General features: G+C 39.4%; 1 protein-coding gene across 7 annotated transcripts in view; it reads left to right on the top strand.

The window, feature by feature from the left end:
- Positions 1-21,475, top strand: part of LOC102808790 (transmembrane protein 196-like) — a 61,889-nt gene that overhangs the window by 31,120 nt on the left and 9,294 nt on the right. For all 7 annotated transcript variants that reach the window (XM_078008730.2, XM_006815730.3, XM_078008735.2 and 4 more), the window contains one exon: positions 3,002-3,058. In XM_078008730.2, coding sequence (XP_077864856.1) covers positions 3,002-3,058 — 57 coding nt within the window. The remainder of the gene's footprint in view (positions 1-3,001; positions 3,059-21,475) is intronic.

The raw sequence follows: 21,475 nt of genomic DNA, 5'->3' as shown, positions 1-21,475 counted from the left end.
AGAACTGGCAATATCCCGGATGTTGAGAGTAGACTTCGTAGATATGCATTCATACTTATCCAGGGCACTCCATTAACTGCGAGAGAAGACTCAGAATAAAAAAAAAAAAAGATACGCTGTTACGTTGTATGTTTTACCGCGTCCGTATATTTCAGTAAATCCCTTAAACAATTTGTAACACACATTTTTAACAATATGTAGTGGAATTTGTTCGGTTCGACTACCTATAAATGGACTATCAGTAGAGTTCAGAACATCGCATTTTAGTATTATTTTGTAGACGTGATAAACAAAAAACGAAATAGTATTAACACTCTCCGGAAGTGCAAATCAGACTTGCTACGGGGTCAAAGTTCACATTTTCAAATGATTTAATTGAATTTATTTATTCCATTCATTTTAATAAATACCAACTGTATTATATACTACCCTAAGGCATACAGCACCGCAATGGACGCGGCGTAGATTTGTATAGCGCGCTGCAGTGTATGCCCAGTACATATTAATCCTCTTCAAACGAAATAATTCTATTTTACCTGACCGTGTTTATCTACACTCAATTCACTAGTTCTAATTTGCGTTAGCGGAGTAAACATTGGGCTCGCCCAAATTGCTACGCTCGCTCAACTCCGAGTATGACCAGCTATTGTGCAATATAAATTAATTATCACTTGTAATCGATACTTATTATCATATATACTGGTATATTGACGGAGATGTGAAATGAACGAGGCGAACGACGGAACGTGCTACTCTATAGTGTACCCCGAGGGATTTATTGTAAAGATTCGCGTTTTTTTAATTACTTGCCCCTCATTTAGAGCAATTATATTTTCCATGTGCATATACTGTTAACGATTGAACTTCTCATTAGCTTCGTCAGCGAAAAATTATGAGAACAAAGCGGCAGTATCATGCCACTGTGCGCATTCAACACATACAAGTCATCATCATCATCTCACCATTGCATCGTCATTCTAATAATCAGCGTCACCCGGAAAATGTGGGCAGTAAGTGTTTCTAGCATCTAGTATTGCTGTTATCAATTCAACACACGTTTACTTCTTGGCAGAAAGCGATAAAGTTCAGCTAAAGCATAAAAGTTGTAATTAAGCCCCAGATTAGATCGAAAAAGAAATTGCGTACGCAAAAATCTAAATATAGACGTGTTTCATTACACACCAGTATGCGGCGCTTCGTCTTAAACATAAAACCTGCCAGTGATAGACATCTTTCTAGTATACAGGGGATAATTTCGCCCGCTATTTTCTTAATGTACTTTATTCACATTCAAGATTTACACCCCACCAACTGTGAAACCCCACCTGTAATGGAACAGTGGGGTTGAGGTGACAGTGCGAAAGAGTCCACAATACATAATATTTAATATTCCTTATTTTGTGTTTGAGATCATCCTGATTCTCAAGTCTAGGTTGGTCTACGGCAAGTATCCAGCGGCACGTGATGATCACGTGATAATATCAGCATAATTAGACCAGTTGATTGAATATTACGCGAAGCAGTACATCGCAAGCATTTTCGGGTGATTATATCTACTTCCCTGGTACTGACTGCCATTATCACTATAGCAACTAAACACTTCGTTCGACTGCAATTACCGCCAGTCTCCGCGTTTAATATGTACATTGGGTTATTTTCTCAAACAAAGCAAAAAACTGTACCAATTAAATGACGTCATAAAATGACATGGCTTTCCTTCAACGTATATTTGACAGACTCGTCCTATAAACAGTACGCTGGGTTGACGTACGTACATGGCAGCGCACTGCAGTGTGGGTCAATTAAATTCCAGTGAAATCGCACATTACTACCGATAACACGTAACGGATTCATGCGTCATTTCCCGATTGCGTACATTTCATGCTAGATGTAATATTCAAATTAATTCGTGACGTTTGCAATAAACTCGACTAAAGCCTCTACTGTGTTGAGGCATATTGTACCCGTGTACTGTGTTGTTACGTAAATGTAACGCCAACGTCAGCTACGTATACTAGTATTCTATTATGCAAGTTACACTATGTTTTGATAAATGAGCAATTAAGTGGAAGTTCAGTAAAACGTGACTCCATGACGTTCAGTCGGTTGAAGGAAGAGCACAAACGGGGTTCATTTGTTAAATCAACGAAAATAGAGGGTCAGTTCATTTGTCGAAGCAAGGTCACACATGGAGTTTATTTCTAAATATCAAGGGAAATATTGGTTCAAATGGCTAAAGAAGGGTCACACATGAAGTTAATCTGTTAAATCAAGGATATTATGGGTTCAGTTAGTTGGAGCTAGGTCACACATGCAGTTAATCTGTTAAACAATAGGTAACAGAGGCTCAGTTGGTTGTAACAATAGCATACGTTCAGTTAATTTGTTAAACCAAGGGTAAATCAAGGGGACTATAGTTTAGATTGCTGAAACAACGGCACACATGCAGATCATTTTTTAAATCATTGAATTATTTAATTATTGAAGCACTGACACATTGAGTTCATTTGTTGGAATATGCGTTCAATTTTTTAAGATGCAAGGGCACTATGGAGTGCATTTCCTGAATCAAGGTGAATATGTGTTCGGACATTAAGTGCATTTCCTGAATCAAGGTGAAAATGGGTTCGGATAGTGAAAACAAATAAATGCTGGCCATTTATTTCACACAGTGTTGTAAAAATGCATGGTGCAAACTAATAAACCTTATACAGATTATTGTCATTCAATCCATCAATCAATCAATCAATCAACCGGTGAATCAGTCATGGCTATATACTGTTTACTAGTACAATACATTACGCCATAACGCGTAGTTCGTGACGTCATATGAATTCCTTTCAATCCCTTCGGTATGTTATCCACATTGAGGTATTAGTAATTTACAACACATGTGGTATAAAACAATCAATATACCACTACATCCCATAACGTAATCACATTTATACCGTACTGTTGTCATTGAATTAATAATATTTGTGAGTATATTATTTATTTTCAGTTCATAATTTGCGGAGTGCTCGGTTTGGCATGTGCGAAGAGGAAAACAGCATATATGGTGAGTAAAGTTTCTAATCAATTATATACACGTACATGCAGTGTTTACCGTAGTGTGTGTTTGCCAAATCACGTGGCGAGTTTTAATTACCCAGCGGAGTGGGAGTTGTCTATTTCATACTCACTGAGTGTTTAATGAAAATCAAAAGTAAGGTGACAATTACAGTATGCAAATTACCCACAGATAAGCCACACCCACTTTCTTAAATGTGGTTTAATAAAAGTGTATAATACTTTATATCTCACTATTCCTGGAAGCACCTCACACACGTGACCTGGTAAACTGTCTTCTTATCAGTGTATGACCCCAAGCAAAATAGCAAATATATATTATGTATTGGTAATTGACGGAAACCATTCCTTCGTCGGCAACACCCCATGTCACAGCTGTATGGCCGCCCTATCTCTGCCTGTTAGATAATGTCCACTCTGCGGTTATCGATTGTATTGTCGCTCGATGTGAACCCGCCGCCAGCAGAAAAGCTTTTTAAATGAAAGAGAGCGAACTTGTCTCATTTATACTCTTGTACAGTGGAAGGATGGAGAGATAAAACAAACAGCTGATGTTAGTTTTGTCAAACATATCCAGACGCCTTTCAAATAACTGTCCGTGTAAGTAAATTCATTACAGATTGTGCAAATAAACAATAATTGAGTACAAATCTAAAAAAAAGGAAAATACATTGATGTTCATGTGTTTTAGCGTCAAAGGAGATGCCAAAAAAGCCACAAACAGCGACAACAGACTACATAAAATAAAGACATAATGTAAACCAACAGAGGACTGACGCGAAAGACAGCAAATCCTTAGATTTAGATGGCTTATACATTGAAAGAATTATATCAAAAATGTCAGCGTATTCAGTGAGTTTAACGTGTTGTTTCTCTCCTCATATTGAGTGATGTAAACACTTGTACATGGAGTACCGGGTACATATTAGCTTAGACTGTTGGTTAAGTCACGCCCATAATGAACTGAATAAAGTTAAACAATGCGTGCGTGTTGTTGCTGGTATCAGTGGACGTGTAACGTATATGGGAACATGGGAACACTAGCTGTACATTGACTATAATTACTTCAAACACATAACATAACATAACATAACATATGATTCGATATATGTGTGTCTTGCTTTCGTAAAGAATTGCCCGCAGAAGCGTAATGCATCCATTCGCAATTTTAAAAGATTAATTAAATTTAAAAAAGCGTGGATTCCCAAGCGATACTGGACGACAAATTCGTTCTGTTAAGTAGGCGTATTGATTACGAGGTTTTATAAAAGTGCAGCATTAATTAGTACACTAGAGGGTGAGACTGGCCAATTCAGTAAACACTTAGTACAACTACTCACTTACTAATGTATATTTCATTCGATGTAACGATCGTGTAAATTGCACCCTTACTAATTAACAGCACTTTCCCGGTTCTCAATATAAATTAAGTATCGGACCTTACGTATAAAAGCCATGATTTAAAGAATTCTGTGTGCTTTTACACGTATTTGTTTTTATTATGCGTGTGTTATAGTGTGACTGTTACAGAAACGCCCTAAGAGGCACCGTCTATGATTTTTTTTCTTCAAAACGCTAACGCCCAGAGATATTGTTAACAAAAATTTCGTCTCACGCCTATTTGAACAAATGGTTAAGTTATAACGTGTGCTCGTTTTGCATGGAGGCCTGACACGTCACGTAGCAGTCTCTTGTAAATGGCTTCATTAGTTACCTTCCACGCATCTTATTAGAGTTAACACGGTGCAATTGCAGCTGTCATATTCCCAAATGGATTCACAAATGTGCCTTCATTAATGCCGTATAGTGGATAGACGGAAAGAGAGTGGAAATAACACAGCTAACCATAGATCGAAGTAAGTATATTGTATAGGACAGGGGTCAAACTCTGCTAAACTTCAAAAAACAAGAACGTATTTGGATCTGGATAATGACAACCATAATATTACTCATTTGCTGAATGACAATTTTAATGGTTTATAAAATTAAACTTATTTCGTTTATTTCGTTTCTTATTATGAAATTATATAGTGGTATGGATATATGTGGAATGAAAGTAAAACTATAACATCTTGCTTCATCCCTAGCTCCACAATCACAAAACAATTTACACACATTGCCTAGACAACAATTGCTAAAGGGATTGGTGACCTGTCAAATGTAATACTTTCTCTTGCACGAGAATTAGATTTTCAATAAAGCATATTGATATGAACTTGTACTATATATCTATAGAGCCTGGATTATTGTTTTAGAGCCGTTATTTAATTAAGACCACACGTTCCAAGTTGTCAAGCAGTCTGTACGACGACTGCGTTATTTCGTCAATTTGTTGATGTGAGCACGGTTGACAACTCCATATTACTTTATGCTTGAATAACGGAAAACAAACAAAATATCACATTGTTTTACAACACATAACCTACATAGCGTACCGTTCAACATCGCACCACCTACATAGCGTACTGTTCAACATCGCACCACATACATAGCTTACTGTTCAACATCACACCACATACATAGCGTACTGTTCAACATCACACCACATACATAGCGTACTGTTCAACATCACACCACATACATAGCATACTGTTCAACATCACACCACATACACAGCGTACTGTTCAACATCACACCACCTACATAGCGTACTGTTCAACATCACACCACCTACATAGCGTACTGTTCAACATCACACCACATACATAGCGTATTGTTCAACATCACACCACCTACATAGCGTACTGTTCAACATCACACCACCTATATAGCGTACTGTTCAACATCACACCACATACATAGCGTACTGTTCAACATCACACCACCTACATAGCGTACTGTTCAACATCACACCACCTACATAGCGTACTGTTCAACATCACACCACATACATAGCGTATTGTTCAACATCACACCACCTACATAGCGTACTGTTCAACATCACACCACCTATATAGCGTACTGTTCAACATCACACCACATACATAGCGTACTGTTCAACATCACACCACCTACATAGCGTACTGTTCAACATCACACCACATACATAGCGTACTGTTCAACATTACACAACCTATATAGCGTACTGTTCAACATCGCACCACATACATAGCGTACTGTTCAACATTACACCACCTACACAGCGTACTGTTCAACATCGCACCACCTACACAGCGTACTGTTCAACATCACACCACATACATAGCGTACTGTTCAACATCACACCACATACATAGCTTACTGTTCAACACCACACCACATACATAGCTTACTGTTCAACATCACACCACATACATAACGTACTGTTCAACATCACACCACACACATAGCTTACTGTTCAACATCACACCACGTACATAACGTACTGTTCAACATCACACCACATACATAGCGTACTGTTCAACATCACACCACGTACATAGCGTACTGTTCAACATCACACCACATACATAGCGTACTGTTCAACATCACACCACATACATAGCGTACTGTTCAACATCACACCACCTACATAGCGTACTGTTCAACATCACACCACCTATATAGCGTACTGTTCAACATCACACCACCTACATAGCGTACTGTTCAACATCACACCACATACATAGCGTACTGTTCAACATCACACCACCTATATAGCGTACTGTTCAACATCACACCACATGCATAGCGTACTGTTCAACATCACACCACATACACAGCGTACTGTTCAACATCACACCACATACACAGCGTACTGTTCAACATCACACCACCTACATAGCGTACTGTTCAACATCACACCACCTATATAGCGTACTGTTCAACATCACACCACATACATAGCGTACTGTTCAACATCACACCACCTACATAGCGTACTGTTCAACATCACACCACCTATATAGCGTACTGTTCAACATCACACCACATACACAGCGTACTGTTCAACATCACACCACCTACATAGCGTACTGTTCAACATCACACCACATACATAGCGTATTGTTCAACATCACACCACCTACATAGCGTACTGTTCAACATCACACCACCTATATAGCGTACTGTTCAACATCACACCACATACATAGCGTACTGTTCAACATCACACCACCTACATAGCGTACTGTTCAACATCACACCACATACATAGCTTACTGTTCAACATCACACCACATACAGAGCGTACTGTTCAACATCACACCAAACACATAGCTTACTGTTCAACATCACACCACGTACATAACGTACTGTTCAACATCACACCACATACATAGCGTACTGTTCAACATCACACCATGTACATAGCGTACTGTTCAACATCACACCACATACATAGCGTACTGTTCAACATCACACCACATACATAGCGTACTGTTCAACATCACACCACCTACATAGCGTACTGTTCAACATCACACCACCTATATAGCGTACTGTTCAACATCACACCACCTACATAGCGTACTGTTCAACATCACACCACATACATAGCGTACTGTTCAACATCACACCACCTATATAGTGTACTGTTCAACATCACACCACATACATAGCGTACTGTTCAACATCACACCACATACACAGCGTACTGTTCAACATCACACCACATACACAGCGTACTGTTCAACATCACACCACCTACATAGCGTACTGTTCAACATCACACCACCTATATAGCGTACTGTTCAACATCACACCACATACATAGCGTACTGTTCAACATCACACCACCTACACAGCGTACTGTTCAACATCACACCACCTATATAGCGTACTGTTCAACATCACACCACATACATAGCGTACTGTTCAACATCACACCACCTACATAGCGTAATGTTCAACATCACATCACATACACAGCGTACTGTTCAACATCACACCACCTACATAGCGTACTGTTCAACATCACACCACATACATAGCGTATTGTTCAACATCACGCCACCTACATAGCGTACTGTTAAACATCACACCACCTATATAGCGTACTGTTCAACATCACACCACATACATAGCGTACTGTTCAACATCACACCACATACATAGCGTACTGTTCAACATCACACCACATACACAGCGTACTGTTCAACATCACACCACCTACATAGCGTACTGTTCAACATCACACCACCTACATAGCGTACTGTTCAACATCACACCACATACATAGCGTACTGTTCAACATCACACCACATACATAGCGTACTGTTCAACATCACACCACCTACATCGCGTACTGTTCAACATCACACCACATACATAGCGTACTGTTCAACATCACACCACATACACAGCGTACTGTTCAACATCACACCACCTACATAGCGTACTGTTCAACATCACACCACCTACATAGCGTACTGTTCAACATCACACCACATACATAGCGTACTGTTCAACATCACACCACATACATAGCGTACTGTTCAACATCACACCACCTACATCGCGTACTGTTCAACATCACACCACATACATAGCGTACTGTTCAACATCACACCACATACACAGCGTACTGTTCAACATCACACCACCTACATAGCGTACTGTTCAACATCACACCACATACATAGCGTACTGTTCAACATCACACCACCTACATAGCGTACTGTTCAACATCACACCACCTACATAGCGTACTGTTCAACATCACACCACATACATAGCGTACTGTTCAACATTACACAACCTATATAGCGTACTTTTCAACATCGCACCACATACATAGCGTACTGTTCAACATCACACCACCTACAAAGAGTACTGTTCAACATCACACCACCTACATAGCGTACTGTTCAACATCACACCACCTAAATAGCGTATTGTTCAACATCACACCACATACATAGCGTACGGTTCAACATCACACCACATACACAGCGTACTGTTCAACATCACACCACATACATAGCGTACTGTTAAGCATCACACCACCTATATTGCGTACTGTTCAACATCACACCACCTATATAGCGTACTGTTCAACATCACACCACATACATAGCGTACTGTTCAACTATAGCGTACTGTTCAACATCACACCACATACATAGCGTACTGTTCAACATCACACCACCTACATAGCGTAATGTTCAACATCACATCACATACACAGCGTACTGTTCAACATCACACCACCTACATAGCGTACTGTTCAACATCACACCACATACATAGCGTATTGTTCAACATCACGCCACCTACATAGCGTACTGTTAAACATCACACCACCTATATAGCGTACTGTTCAACATCACACCACATACATAGCGTACTGTTCAACATCACACCACATACATAGCGTACTGTTCAACATCACACCACATACACAGCGTACTGTTCAACATCACACCACCTACATAGCGTACTGTTCAACATCACACCACCTACATAGCGTACTGCTCAACATCACACCGCATACATAGCGTACTGTTCAACATCACACCACATACAAAGCGTACTGTTCAACATCACACCACATACATAGCGTACTGTTCAACATCACACCACCTACATAGCGTACTGTTCAACATCACACCACCTAAATAGCGTATTGTTCAACATCACACCACATACATAGCGTACTGTTCAACATCACACCACATACACAGCGTACTGTTCAACATCACACCACATACATAGCGTACTGTTCAACATCACACCACATACATAGCGTACTGTTAAGCATCACACCACCTATATTGCGTACTGCTCAACATCACACCACATACATAGCGTACTGTTCAACATCACACCACATACATAGCTTACTGTTCAACATCACACCACGTACATAACGTACTGTTCAACATCACACCAAATACATAGCGTACTGTTCAACATCACACCACATACATAGCGTATTGTTCAACATCACACCACATACACAGCGTACTGTTCAACATCACACCACATACATAGCGTACTGTTCAACATCACACCACATACATAGCGTACTGTTCAACATCACACCACATATACAGCGTACTGTTCAACATCACACCACATACATAGCGTACTGTTCAACATCACACCACGTACATAGCGTACTGTTCAACATCACACCACATACAAAGCTTACTGTTCAACATCACACCACATACATAGCGTACTGTTCAACATCACACCACATACATAGCTTACTGTTCAACATCACACCACACACATAGCGTACTGTTCAACATCACACCACCCACATAGCGCACTGTTCAACATCACACCACCTAAATAGCGTATTGTTCAACATCACACCACATACATAGCGTACTGTTCAACATCACACCACATATACAGCGTACTGTTAAGCATCACATCACCTATATAGCGTACTGCTCAACATCACACCGCATACATAGCGTACTGTTCAACATCACACCACATACATAGCATACTGTTCAACATCACACCACATACATAGCGTACTGTTCAACATCACACCACATACATAGCTTACTGTTCAACATCACACCACACACATAGCGTACTGTTCAACATCACACCACCCACATAGCGCACTGTTCAACATCACACCACCTAAATAGCGTATTGTTCAACATCACACCACATACATAGCGTACTGTTCAACATCACACCACATACATAGCGTACTGTTAAGCATCACATCACCTATATAGCGTACTGCTCAACATCACACCGCATACATAGCGTACTGTTCAACATCACACCACATACATAGCATACTGTTCAACATCACACCACATACATAGCGTACTGTTCAACATTACACCACCTATATAGCGTATTGTTCAACATCACACCACATACATAGCGTACTGTTCAACATCACACCACATACACAGCGTACTGTTCAACATCACACCACATACATAGCGTACTGTTCAACATCACACCACATACATAGCGTACTGTTAAGCATCACACCACCTATATTGCGTACTGCTCAACATCACACCACATACATAGCGTACTGTTCAACATCACACCACATACATAGCTTACTGTTCAACATCACACCACGTACATAACGTACTGTTCAACATCACACCAAATACATAGCGTACTGTTCAACATCACACCACATACATAGCGTATTGTTCAACATCACACCACATACACAGCGTACTGTTCAACATCACACCACATACATAGCGTACTGTTCAACATCACACCACATACATAGCGTACTGTTCAACATCACACCACATATACAGCGTACTGTTCAACATCACACCACATACATAGCGTACTGTTCAACATCACACCACGTACATAGCGTACTGTTCAACATCACACCACATACATAGCTTACTGTTCAACATCACACCACATACATAGCGTACTGTTCAACATCACACCACATACATAGCTTACTGTTCAACATCACACCACACACATAGCGTACTGTTCAACATCACACCACCCACATAGCGCACTGTTCAACATCACACCACCTAAATAGCGTATTGTTCAACATCACACCACATACATAGCGTACTGTTCAACATCACACCACATATACAGCGTACTGTTAAGCATCACATCACCTATATAGCGTACTGCTCAACATCACACCGCATACATAGCGTACTGTTCAACATCACACCACATACATAGCATACTGTTCAACATCACACCACATACATAGCGTACTGTTCAACATCACACCACATACATAGCTTACTGTTCAACATCACACCACACACATAGCGTACTGTTCAACATCACACCACCCACATAGCGCACTGTTCAACATCACACCACCTAAATAGCGTATTGTTCAACATCACACCACATACATAGCGTACTGTTCAACATCACACCACATACATAGCGTACTGTTAAGCATCACATCACCTATATAGCGTACTGCTCAACATCACACCGCATACATAGCGTACTGTTCAACATCACACCACATACATAGCATACTGTTCAACATCACACCACATACATAGCGTACTGTTCAACATTACACCACCTATATAGCTTACTGTTCAACATCACACCACATACATAGCGTACTGTTCAACATCACACCACGTACATAGCGTACTGTTCAACATCACACCACCTACATAGCGTACTGTTCAACATCACACCACATACATAGCTTACTGTTCAACATCACACCACACACATAGCGTACTGTTCAACATCACACCACCCACATAGCGCACTGTTCAACATCACACCACCTAAATAGCGTATTGTTCAACATCACACCACATACATAGCGTACTGTTCAACATCACACCACATACATAGCGTACTGTTAAGCATCACATCACCTATATAGCGTACTGCTCAACATCACACCGCATACATAGCGTACTGTTCAACATCACACCACATACATAGCATACTGTTCAACATCACACCACATACATAGCGTACTGTTCAACATTACACCACCTATATAGCTTACTGTTCAACATCACACCACATACATAGCGTACTGTTCAACATCACACCACGTACATAGCGTACTGTTCAACATCACACCACCTACATAGCGTACTGTTCAACATCACACCACATACATAGCGTACTGTTCAACATCACACCACGTACATAGCGTACTGTTCAACATCACACCACATACATAGCGTACTGTTCAACATCACACCACATACATAGCGTACTGTTCAACATTACACCACCTATATAGCGTACTGTTCAACATCACACCTCATACATAGCGTACTGTTCAACATCACACCACATACATAGCGTACTGTTCAACATCACACCACGTACATAGCGTACTGTTCAACATCACACCACATACATAGCGTACTGTTCAACATCACACCACATACATAGCGTACTGTTCAACATCACACCACATACATAGCGTACTGTTCAAAATCACACCACATACATAGCGTACTGTTCAACATCACACCACCTACATCGCGTACTGTTCAACATCACACCACATACATAGCGTACTGTTCAACATCACACCACATACACAGCGTACTGTTCAACATCACACCACCTACATAGCGTACTGTTCAACATCACACCACCTACATAGCGTACTGTTCAACATCACACCACATACATAGCGTACTGTTCAACATCACACCACATACATAGCGTACTGTTCAACATCACACCACCTACATCGCGTACTGTTCAACATCACACCACATACATAGCGTACTGTTCAACATCACACCACATACACAGCGTACTGTTCAACATCACACCACCTACATAGCGTACTGTTCAACATCACACCACATACATAGCGTACTGTTCAACATCACACCACCTACATAGCGTACTGTTCAACATCACACCACCTACATAGCGTACTGTTCAACATCACACCACATACATAGCGTACTGTTCAACATTACACAACCTATATAGCGTACTTTTCAACATCGCACCACATACATAGCGTACTGTTCAACATCACACCACCTACATAGCGTACTGTTCAACATCACACCACCTACATAGCGTACTGTTCAACATCACACCACCTAAATAGCGTATTGTTCAACATCACACCACATACATAGCGTACTGTTCAACATCACACCACATACACAGCGTACTGTTCAACATCACACCACATACATAGCGTACTGTTAAGCATCACACCACCTATATTGCGTACTGTTCAACATCACACCACATACATAGCGTACTGCTCAACATCACACCGCATACATAGCGTACTGTTCAACATCACACCACAAAGAAAGCGTACTGTTCAACATCACACCACATACATAGCGTACTGTTCAACATCACACCACCTACATAGCGTACTGTTCAACATCACACCACCTAAATAGCGTATTGTTCAACATCACACCACATACATAGCGTACTGTTCAACATCACACCACATACACAGCGTACTGTTCAACATCACACCACATACATAGCGTACTGTTCAACATCACACCACATACATAGCGTACTGTTAAGCATCACACCACATATATTGCGTACTGCTCAACATCACACCACATACATAGCGTACTGTTCAACATCACACCACATACATAGCTTACTGTTCAACATCACACCACGTACATAACGTACTGTTCAACATCACACCAAATACATAGCGTACTGTTCAACATCACACCACATACATAGCGTATTGTTCAACATCACACCACATACACAGCGTACTGTTCAACATCACACCACATACATAGCGTACTGTTCAACATCACACCACATACATAGCGTACTGTTCAACATCACACCACGTACATAGCGTACTGTTCAACATCACACCACATACATAGCTTACTGTTCAACATCACACCACATACATAGCGTACTGTTCAACATCACACCACATACATAGCTTACTGTTCAACATCACACCACGTACATAACGTACTGTTCAACATCACACCAAATACATAGCGTACTGTTCAACATCACACCACACACATAGCGTACTGTTCAACATCACACCACCCACATAGCGCACTGTTCAACATCACACCACCTAAATAGCGTATTGTTCAACATCACACCACATACATAGCGTACTGTTCAACATCACACCACATATACAGCATACTGTTCAACATCACACCACATACATAGCGTACTGTTCAACATCACACCACATACATAGCGTACTGTTAAGCATCACATCACCTACATAGCGTACTGCTCAACATCACACCGCATACATAGCGTACTGTTCAACATCACACCACATACATAGCATACTGTTCAACATCACACCACATACATAGCGTACTGTTCAACATTACACCACCTATATAACTTACTGTTCAACATCACACCACATACATAGCGTACTGTTCAACATCACACCACATACATAGCGTACTGTTCAACATCACACCACGTACATAGCGTACTGTTCAACATCACACCACATACATAGCGTACTGTTCAACATCACACCACATACATAGCGTTCTGTTCAACATCACTCCACGTACATAACGTACTGTTCAACATCACACCACATACATAGCGTTCTGTTCAACATCACACCACGTACATAGCGTACTGTTCAACATCACACCACATACATAGCGTACTGTTCAACATCACAACACCCACATAGCGCACTGTTCAACATCACACCACATACATAGCGCACTGTTCAACATCACACCACATACATAGCGTACTGTTCAACATCACACCACCTACATAGCGTACTACATGGCGTGATTTAAAAACACATCGCATCCATAGCGTAATGTTTTACCGACAATTTGCGATCAAATTCCTCTGTAAGATTTCACATTTTAAATTTGCATGTTGAAAAATACGCGCCTGAGCCGTGTGTATGAAAGCAGGCATATAGCAGTTCATTTGTTGTTTTATATAACATTATCTAATTTTAACGCACAGTTTAATGGATTGCAATTCAATTTTATTTTCGCGACAAATATGATTAAAGTTTAGTCAGCATCATTAACGTAGTTTGTTTGTGACCTCACTCAGATGTCAGGGGCAGATATTTTAATGTTGGCAGGAACTAGTTTTATTGTCTTGGGAGTAGTCAGTCGCTTCGAATGTTAACAAGTTGATAGACACATCTTGCTTATAGTAACATCCTTCCGTAAAGTCGTCCGATCACATTAAATATACATGTCAAATAAAGAGTTTAACATTTGTAATAAAGACAGCCTGTTGCCAAACAGATGCTTTAGTTTTATTGGGTAAATCTAATTTAATAAATCAGTCTGATTGACTGGCTAACTGGATGATTGATTAATCCTTTAATAAATTGTGACGTTTTCTGGACGGCTTCATAATACAATGGACCCATTCAATCGCGTATATTTCTCGTTGTGGTCGAATTCAAAGACGATCAAATAGTTTTTTTTATTTGGCAAAATAGATGTATTGGAATAGTAAAAGACTTCATTAACTCACGGCAGGATTTGTGTAATCACGACACACAAAATGTTCATGTGCCTTTCAATTATAGGCTGTCTGATTGAAGGAATTGATTGGATTGTCATTCAAGTCGCATCGCAAGCCCATTTCCCGCTGTTATCACCTTATATTATTGTATCTTCTTAACCAGGGCTCCCATCAAAATGTGCTCCCAGTCAGAGTTTTAACTATCGTTTTGACTTAGAATATCGAACGCTTGCTGGTTCGTGTGATCTCGGTTTATAAAAAACAGCAGGCGATTGCTGTATACTGATAGGCTCATTTGGCACATTGAAAATCAGATTACGCGTGAAAATGTAATTTTCATTCATCACACCGTCTGTGCGAAAACGACGCCTTCTGTCAAATTAATTTAGCATCAACATGTTCACTGTGTGCGAAATATTACAACATTTGCATATGGTGTTCAAGCAGAACATAATATATGCAAATTTACATTTCGCATCAATGTTCACCATCTGAAAAGTGTTTTATTTATTTTCTCTTCTTGAATAAACCGAGTAGATGTCAACACATAGTGTAAAATGGTCACAAAGTCACACACATTTTAAAAACATGTTTTTAGTTCTTCTTCGTGTGTACGTTGAAGATTAGACCTATTCAACCTTTTCAGAGGTCGTTCTTTATTGTGGTTAACCATTTGGCGCCACACATAACAAGATGTATTTAAACCGAATTGCAAATGTATGTGCAATTACCGAATTATCTTATATCTAAGTTTTCAGATGGTGTATAAGTCGTTATAGTAGCATGGTTGGTACTACTTCAGACAATGTCTGAATTACATATTAATTTTCAACTCGTTTTACCCCTGTTGCTATTGTAAGTGAATGTCAAGTTGGTGTTACTAATCCGACGATGCGTTCAGTGTTATTCTGTTCTGTCAGACGCTCTTATTTTTTTATTTTGGGTACCCAACTCATTGGCTTATATATATAGTTCCACTTCGCACTTTTGTACATTGTTATTTATTGAGAGTTAATAGTAGTGTGGTACCTTACGCTGTCTTAACGTATCTTAGAAGCTCACAAAATTTACCTGGCAGACCAAGGTTTCAACGTTGACAAAAAATTACATGTAACATATCCCAACGTCTGTTTTGATATCGAACACTCATCAGTTATATCTACTGACACGAAGAATATAGAATGTCACTTAGTGCTTTTAAAAATCACACGGTGCATACATGTATTGGAAATCCACGCAGGTGAGTTTAATGGAACATTTGTATTTTTACACTGCCGAAATGCTACTGTATGACGTAGTAGAAATGACACACGATGCACATATCTAACTGTTGACAAAACATAATATAATTTTACGTGTGATTGATTCTTTTCATAAATTCCAAGCATCACATACGAACAGTCATACAGACACTCAATTACGTTTTTTGATCGGAATGCCTCGAGCAATCTCGAGGTAATGACAAGCAATAAGGTTTTGATCAGTGCATATTACAATAATATTTCTGCAGTGTAGAGTTAGAGCTGTAATGCACAATAATAAAAGATGGATCACGTGACCAAGTAAAGCTATTATGTGTGAATTTCCTACTGCAACTTATAATGTCACTTGGTCCGGATCAAAATGGTGTACGGCTTGTATTCTTACCATAATATCATTTAACAATTATAGCTCTTGTTTAAGTGTCTCGAAATATATAATATTATATCAATGTTAGCACATTCCACCAAAGCTTTTATGCATGCATGACAGCAACGTATGATGGGTTTGATACAGACTGATGTAGTCTTGTAGCAGAAGTTCGTTCAACACAGACACATTGGACGCATGGCTGAGATGCACCTGATTTATTACACGAGTTTCAATGTTCAAATGGGTATCCTGCCAATAATGCAACTACTGCTGGGCATTCCTGTGTGGAAAAAGGAATCATATTATGGATTCAGTGTTAGAAGAGAATTCTCACAGGATAACACGTAATATTTCTCACATCAATTTTACCCACGTTGAAATTTCTCAATCACCTCTTTGAAACTATGATTACGATTAGTGTAATTCAGGAATGTACAACTACTAATAATCTCCTATCGAATATATGTAAATGAGAAACATGTCTTGTCTCTTCGGAAAAAAAGATGTCCCCATTACGCGTGACTTGATGATATGCGAAAGACACAGACAAAAATGACGTTAAAATATCTACTATATCTTAAAAGGAAATGTACTACAGGCAGACGCAGTATTGATTGCGAATTTCCACGTTATTGCCTCCTGTCAAATTGCGTTGATATATTAGACTGTTCTGCCTCCGATGGTTAGTGCATGCCGGTGCCATCTGACGTTATTTAGTATGCATTTCTTGTAGGACTCAGGGGAACACTAATAAACTTTTAAAGTATCGTCATTAAAATCGAAAGTCACACTTTCCATGTACGTGAATAATCAATAGACTACGATATAAATCGTTTCCTACGTATTTAAAAAATAGTTTATATTATAAGTAAGTCATAGGCTATTGGATTGACATAATATCCACACTTTATTTATTACGCTTTAAAGTAATATAAGCATGTCAATGTGACAATAATTCGTCCAATGAACATTAAATCATAAATATTTGTAAATGATTTATGATTATTGTCGCTTTAGTTTTGATTTTTTTTCAAAAATTAAGTACATAGTTATTGCAGTACATGTATTACCATGTCGTATAATTGCTAGAGAAATAGTGCATCTAAATAACATAAGTGATACTTAGCCTAATTGAATATTTAACGCAATATCCTCGTGGTTATTATCTCCAATAATTACAAAATTTAATAATACAACTTAGACGTGCATACAATCTGTAGATATTTTAAGAAAATATCAAAAACAATGAGTATTGTCGCAAAGATCCGATAATAGCATTTTGAATGTACGGCTGGCCTAGGACTGAGTCCAATTGTACGTGTCTTAGAACGCTCAAGCAAATGGGTAATATATATGAATATTTCGCCATAATTCTGAATGAAAAGATAGTTGGGCGGATAGATTGTAAGTATGTCAAGGTTTTATTATTACGTATAAAATCTAATTTATATTTTTTTATAAACTTAAGTCCTAAACTTGGGCATACTTATAGTTTGTAGATAGTTTAAGAAAATACCAAAACAAATAAACAAAGTATGAATTACATAACACCTGGTAATTTCTTTGTCGACAGTGCACACGAGGAACTGGGTGAGATGGACTGATTCACTGAATGCACATTCTTTCAAACAACCTGGCGTAGAGGCGGCCGAAGCCAATGGCACATGCCCCCCCCCCCCGATATTCTTGCGTTGACTATCAAGTCCAGCAATGCGGAAAGGCTCGGACAGGGCGACGCGACATTGGGATCGAATGCTATGACATAGGTAACTCATCCAGGGTGTCTGGAGACACTCCAATATCTTACATGAACCCAAGTGCAAACTTTCCTCGAAAGTGTCTTGATTTACTAGTTAACAGATTATCGCCTAACCATTGACCTCCACTGACAATTACAAGTGACATTCGGCATTACTTTCAAAGGGGTGTTGATGGCTTGGCTAGACGAGACCGTGTCGATACCGTGAAAATCGCTGCTGAAACAATTGTGAGCAGTGGAGATGGCATGTTCAATGCCTTCTCAAACAGTGTTTACTCTGTTACAAGTTCAGTACATTGCAGTGGCAGAATTACTTGGCCAGGCCAGAGTTTGAACTATTTGATTGCTTCAACCTGTTGTCATTTGGCAATTCGGCAGTGATGAATTATGTCAAATTAGTCTCGAGGTGAATTCAATCTTGTCCCGAAAGAGGTGACCACTTAACCTGTAGCTGGTGGGGACTTCATAGTCAGTAAGGCGCTAGGTTTCCGACTGCTTGTTGATGCTGGGGGGGGGGGCAATACATAAAATGTGCCTAATGGGGACGTGCCCCTGAAATGGGTCTCGCTTTTTTTGGATTTTAGGTATAAGTATCGGTCTTATTTCTGGTCAAGATAGGTATAAATATCGGTAATATTTTTTTTTCGATTTGGTACAAATAACCTGAACATTGTGTTAATGATATGGTCTTATGTAAGTGACAGAGGTGTTTCTATGGTCAAAATACATATTTTAATAAATCAATATACAATGCAAATGTTGGCTTACATGTGCTTCTATTGGAGATGCTCTTCTAATAGAGCAAATACGGTAACTGTTTTATTTGGAATAAACAGTGATGACAGAAATGATACTTTGGTATAAATATGGCTATAGATTTTGCCACTATCCAGGTATAAAAATGGTCACTCTTTTGAGCACTCAGGGGCACCTCCCTATGTATTAACTGTCCCCGGGGTTGATGCTGGCGTAGATCACAGTCAACTGGCACACAAGTGATAATAAAATAAATGCGATATTTACTATATATGGGCCACCATCTTGAATACGGCATGAAACTAAATTAAAAGAGACAAGTTGTAAAACGCGTTTTTCAGATTCCTACAAATCAGGAAAAAATACCAATCTTCCACCGCCAAACGATCCGCTAGAGTAATATTAGGCCAACTGATAACAAAATTCGGCCGAATTCGTCGTTTTTGTGTGGAAAAATCCCATGCATACGAACAACTATTTACACGAAGAACATAGAACACTTTCCTGGGGTATTTGAAACCGACATTTTCGTCTAACTCTAATATAGTTTTATACCGTATTCAAGATGGCGGCCCATATAGTCTATATTGCATTTATTTTAATATCACCTGTGCACCAGCTGACTGTGGTGTAGATCGGATTTGGCCAGACACTGTTTCTTTATGCAGTAGTGTCACTACAACCGGAATCGGTGTCTTTAGATTGGAAGACATCCATTATTGTTCCAATCTTCAGCCAAGTGTCATGAAAGTCATACGCTACGGTGTTGTGTGGGTTGGGATGCGCAGTCATGTTTAGTTACCTTGGATCCTGACAAAAAGTGTTGTTTTCTAGATCGTTTGTTTCTGATTCTGTTTCCGACGAAACTCGCTGGATAAAAATGTTCCAGATTCACCTAATAAACTCTTAAGCCACGGGCCGATACCCATTAGGACTGATTCAATCGAAGCAAATTTTACTTCCTTTATTTAAAGCTGAATTAATTGGGCAGTAAATTTGAATATTGACGTTGCCCGAGCGTTTTCTTAAACATCCAATTGGAGCCCCGGTGAATATTCTAGATCAAGCCGTATTTCTGAAAATGTTATTATCGGGAAAATACCCATATTTTCTTAAAATATCTCCATACTAGAAGCGTAACCAGGTTGTATGACTTAAAAAGCAGTGGTTGTCGCGCAGCGCGTGTTCGAATTTCATGTAAACAATGTATTTTCCACGCGTTGTATCCAGACGTCGCTACGAGTCCCATATCGAACAGGACGCGGAGAGACGACCAGCGCCCATTAAATAAGAGCTGTTCATTTGTATGAATATGTTTCTCTCACAAATATATGAGTTTAGTAGTACTAAGTATTGGTGATTCAGCTTCCTTCCTATGTGTATTCAGAT

Source organism: Saccoglossus kowalevskii, chromosome 2, assembly GCF_978046115.1.
Source record: "Saccoglossus kowalevskii chromosome 2, keSacKowa6.1, whole genome shotgun sequence".
NCBI lineage: Eukaryota > Metazoa > Hemichordata > Enteropneusta > Harrimaniidae > Saccoglossus > Saccoglossus kowalevskii.
Note: the sequence above shows the minus strand (reverse complement) of the source record. Positions and strands in the feature narration are given on the sequence as shown.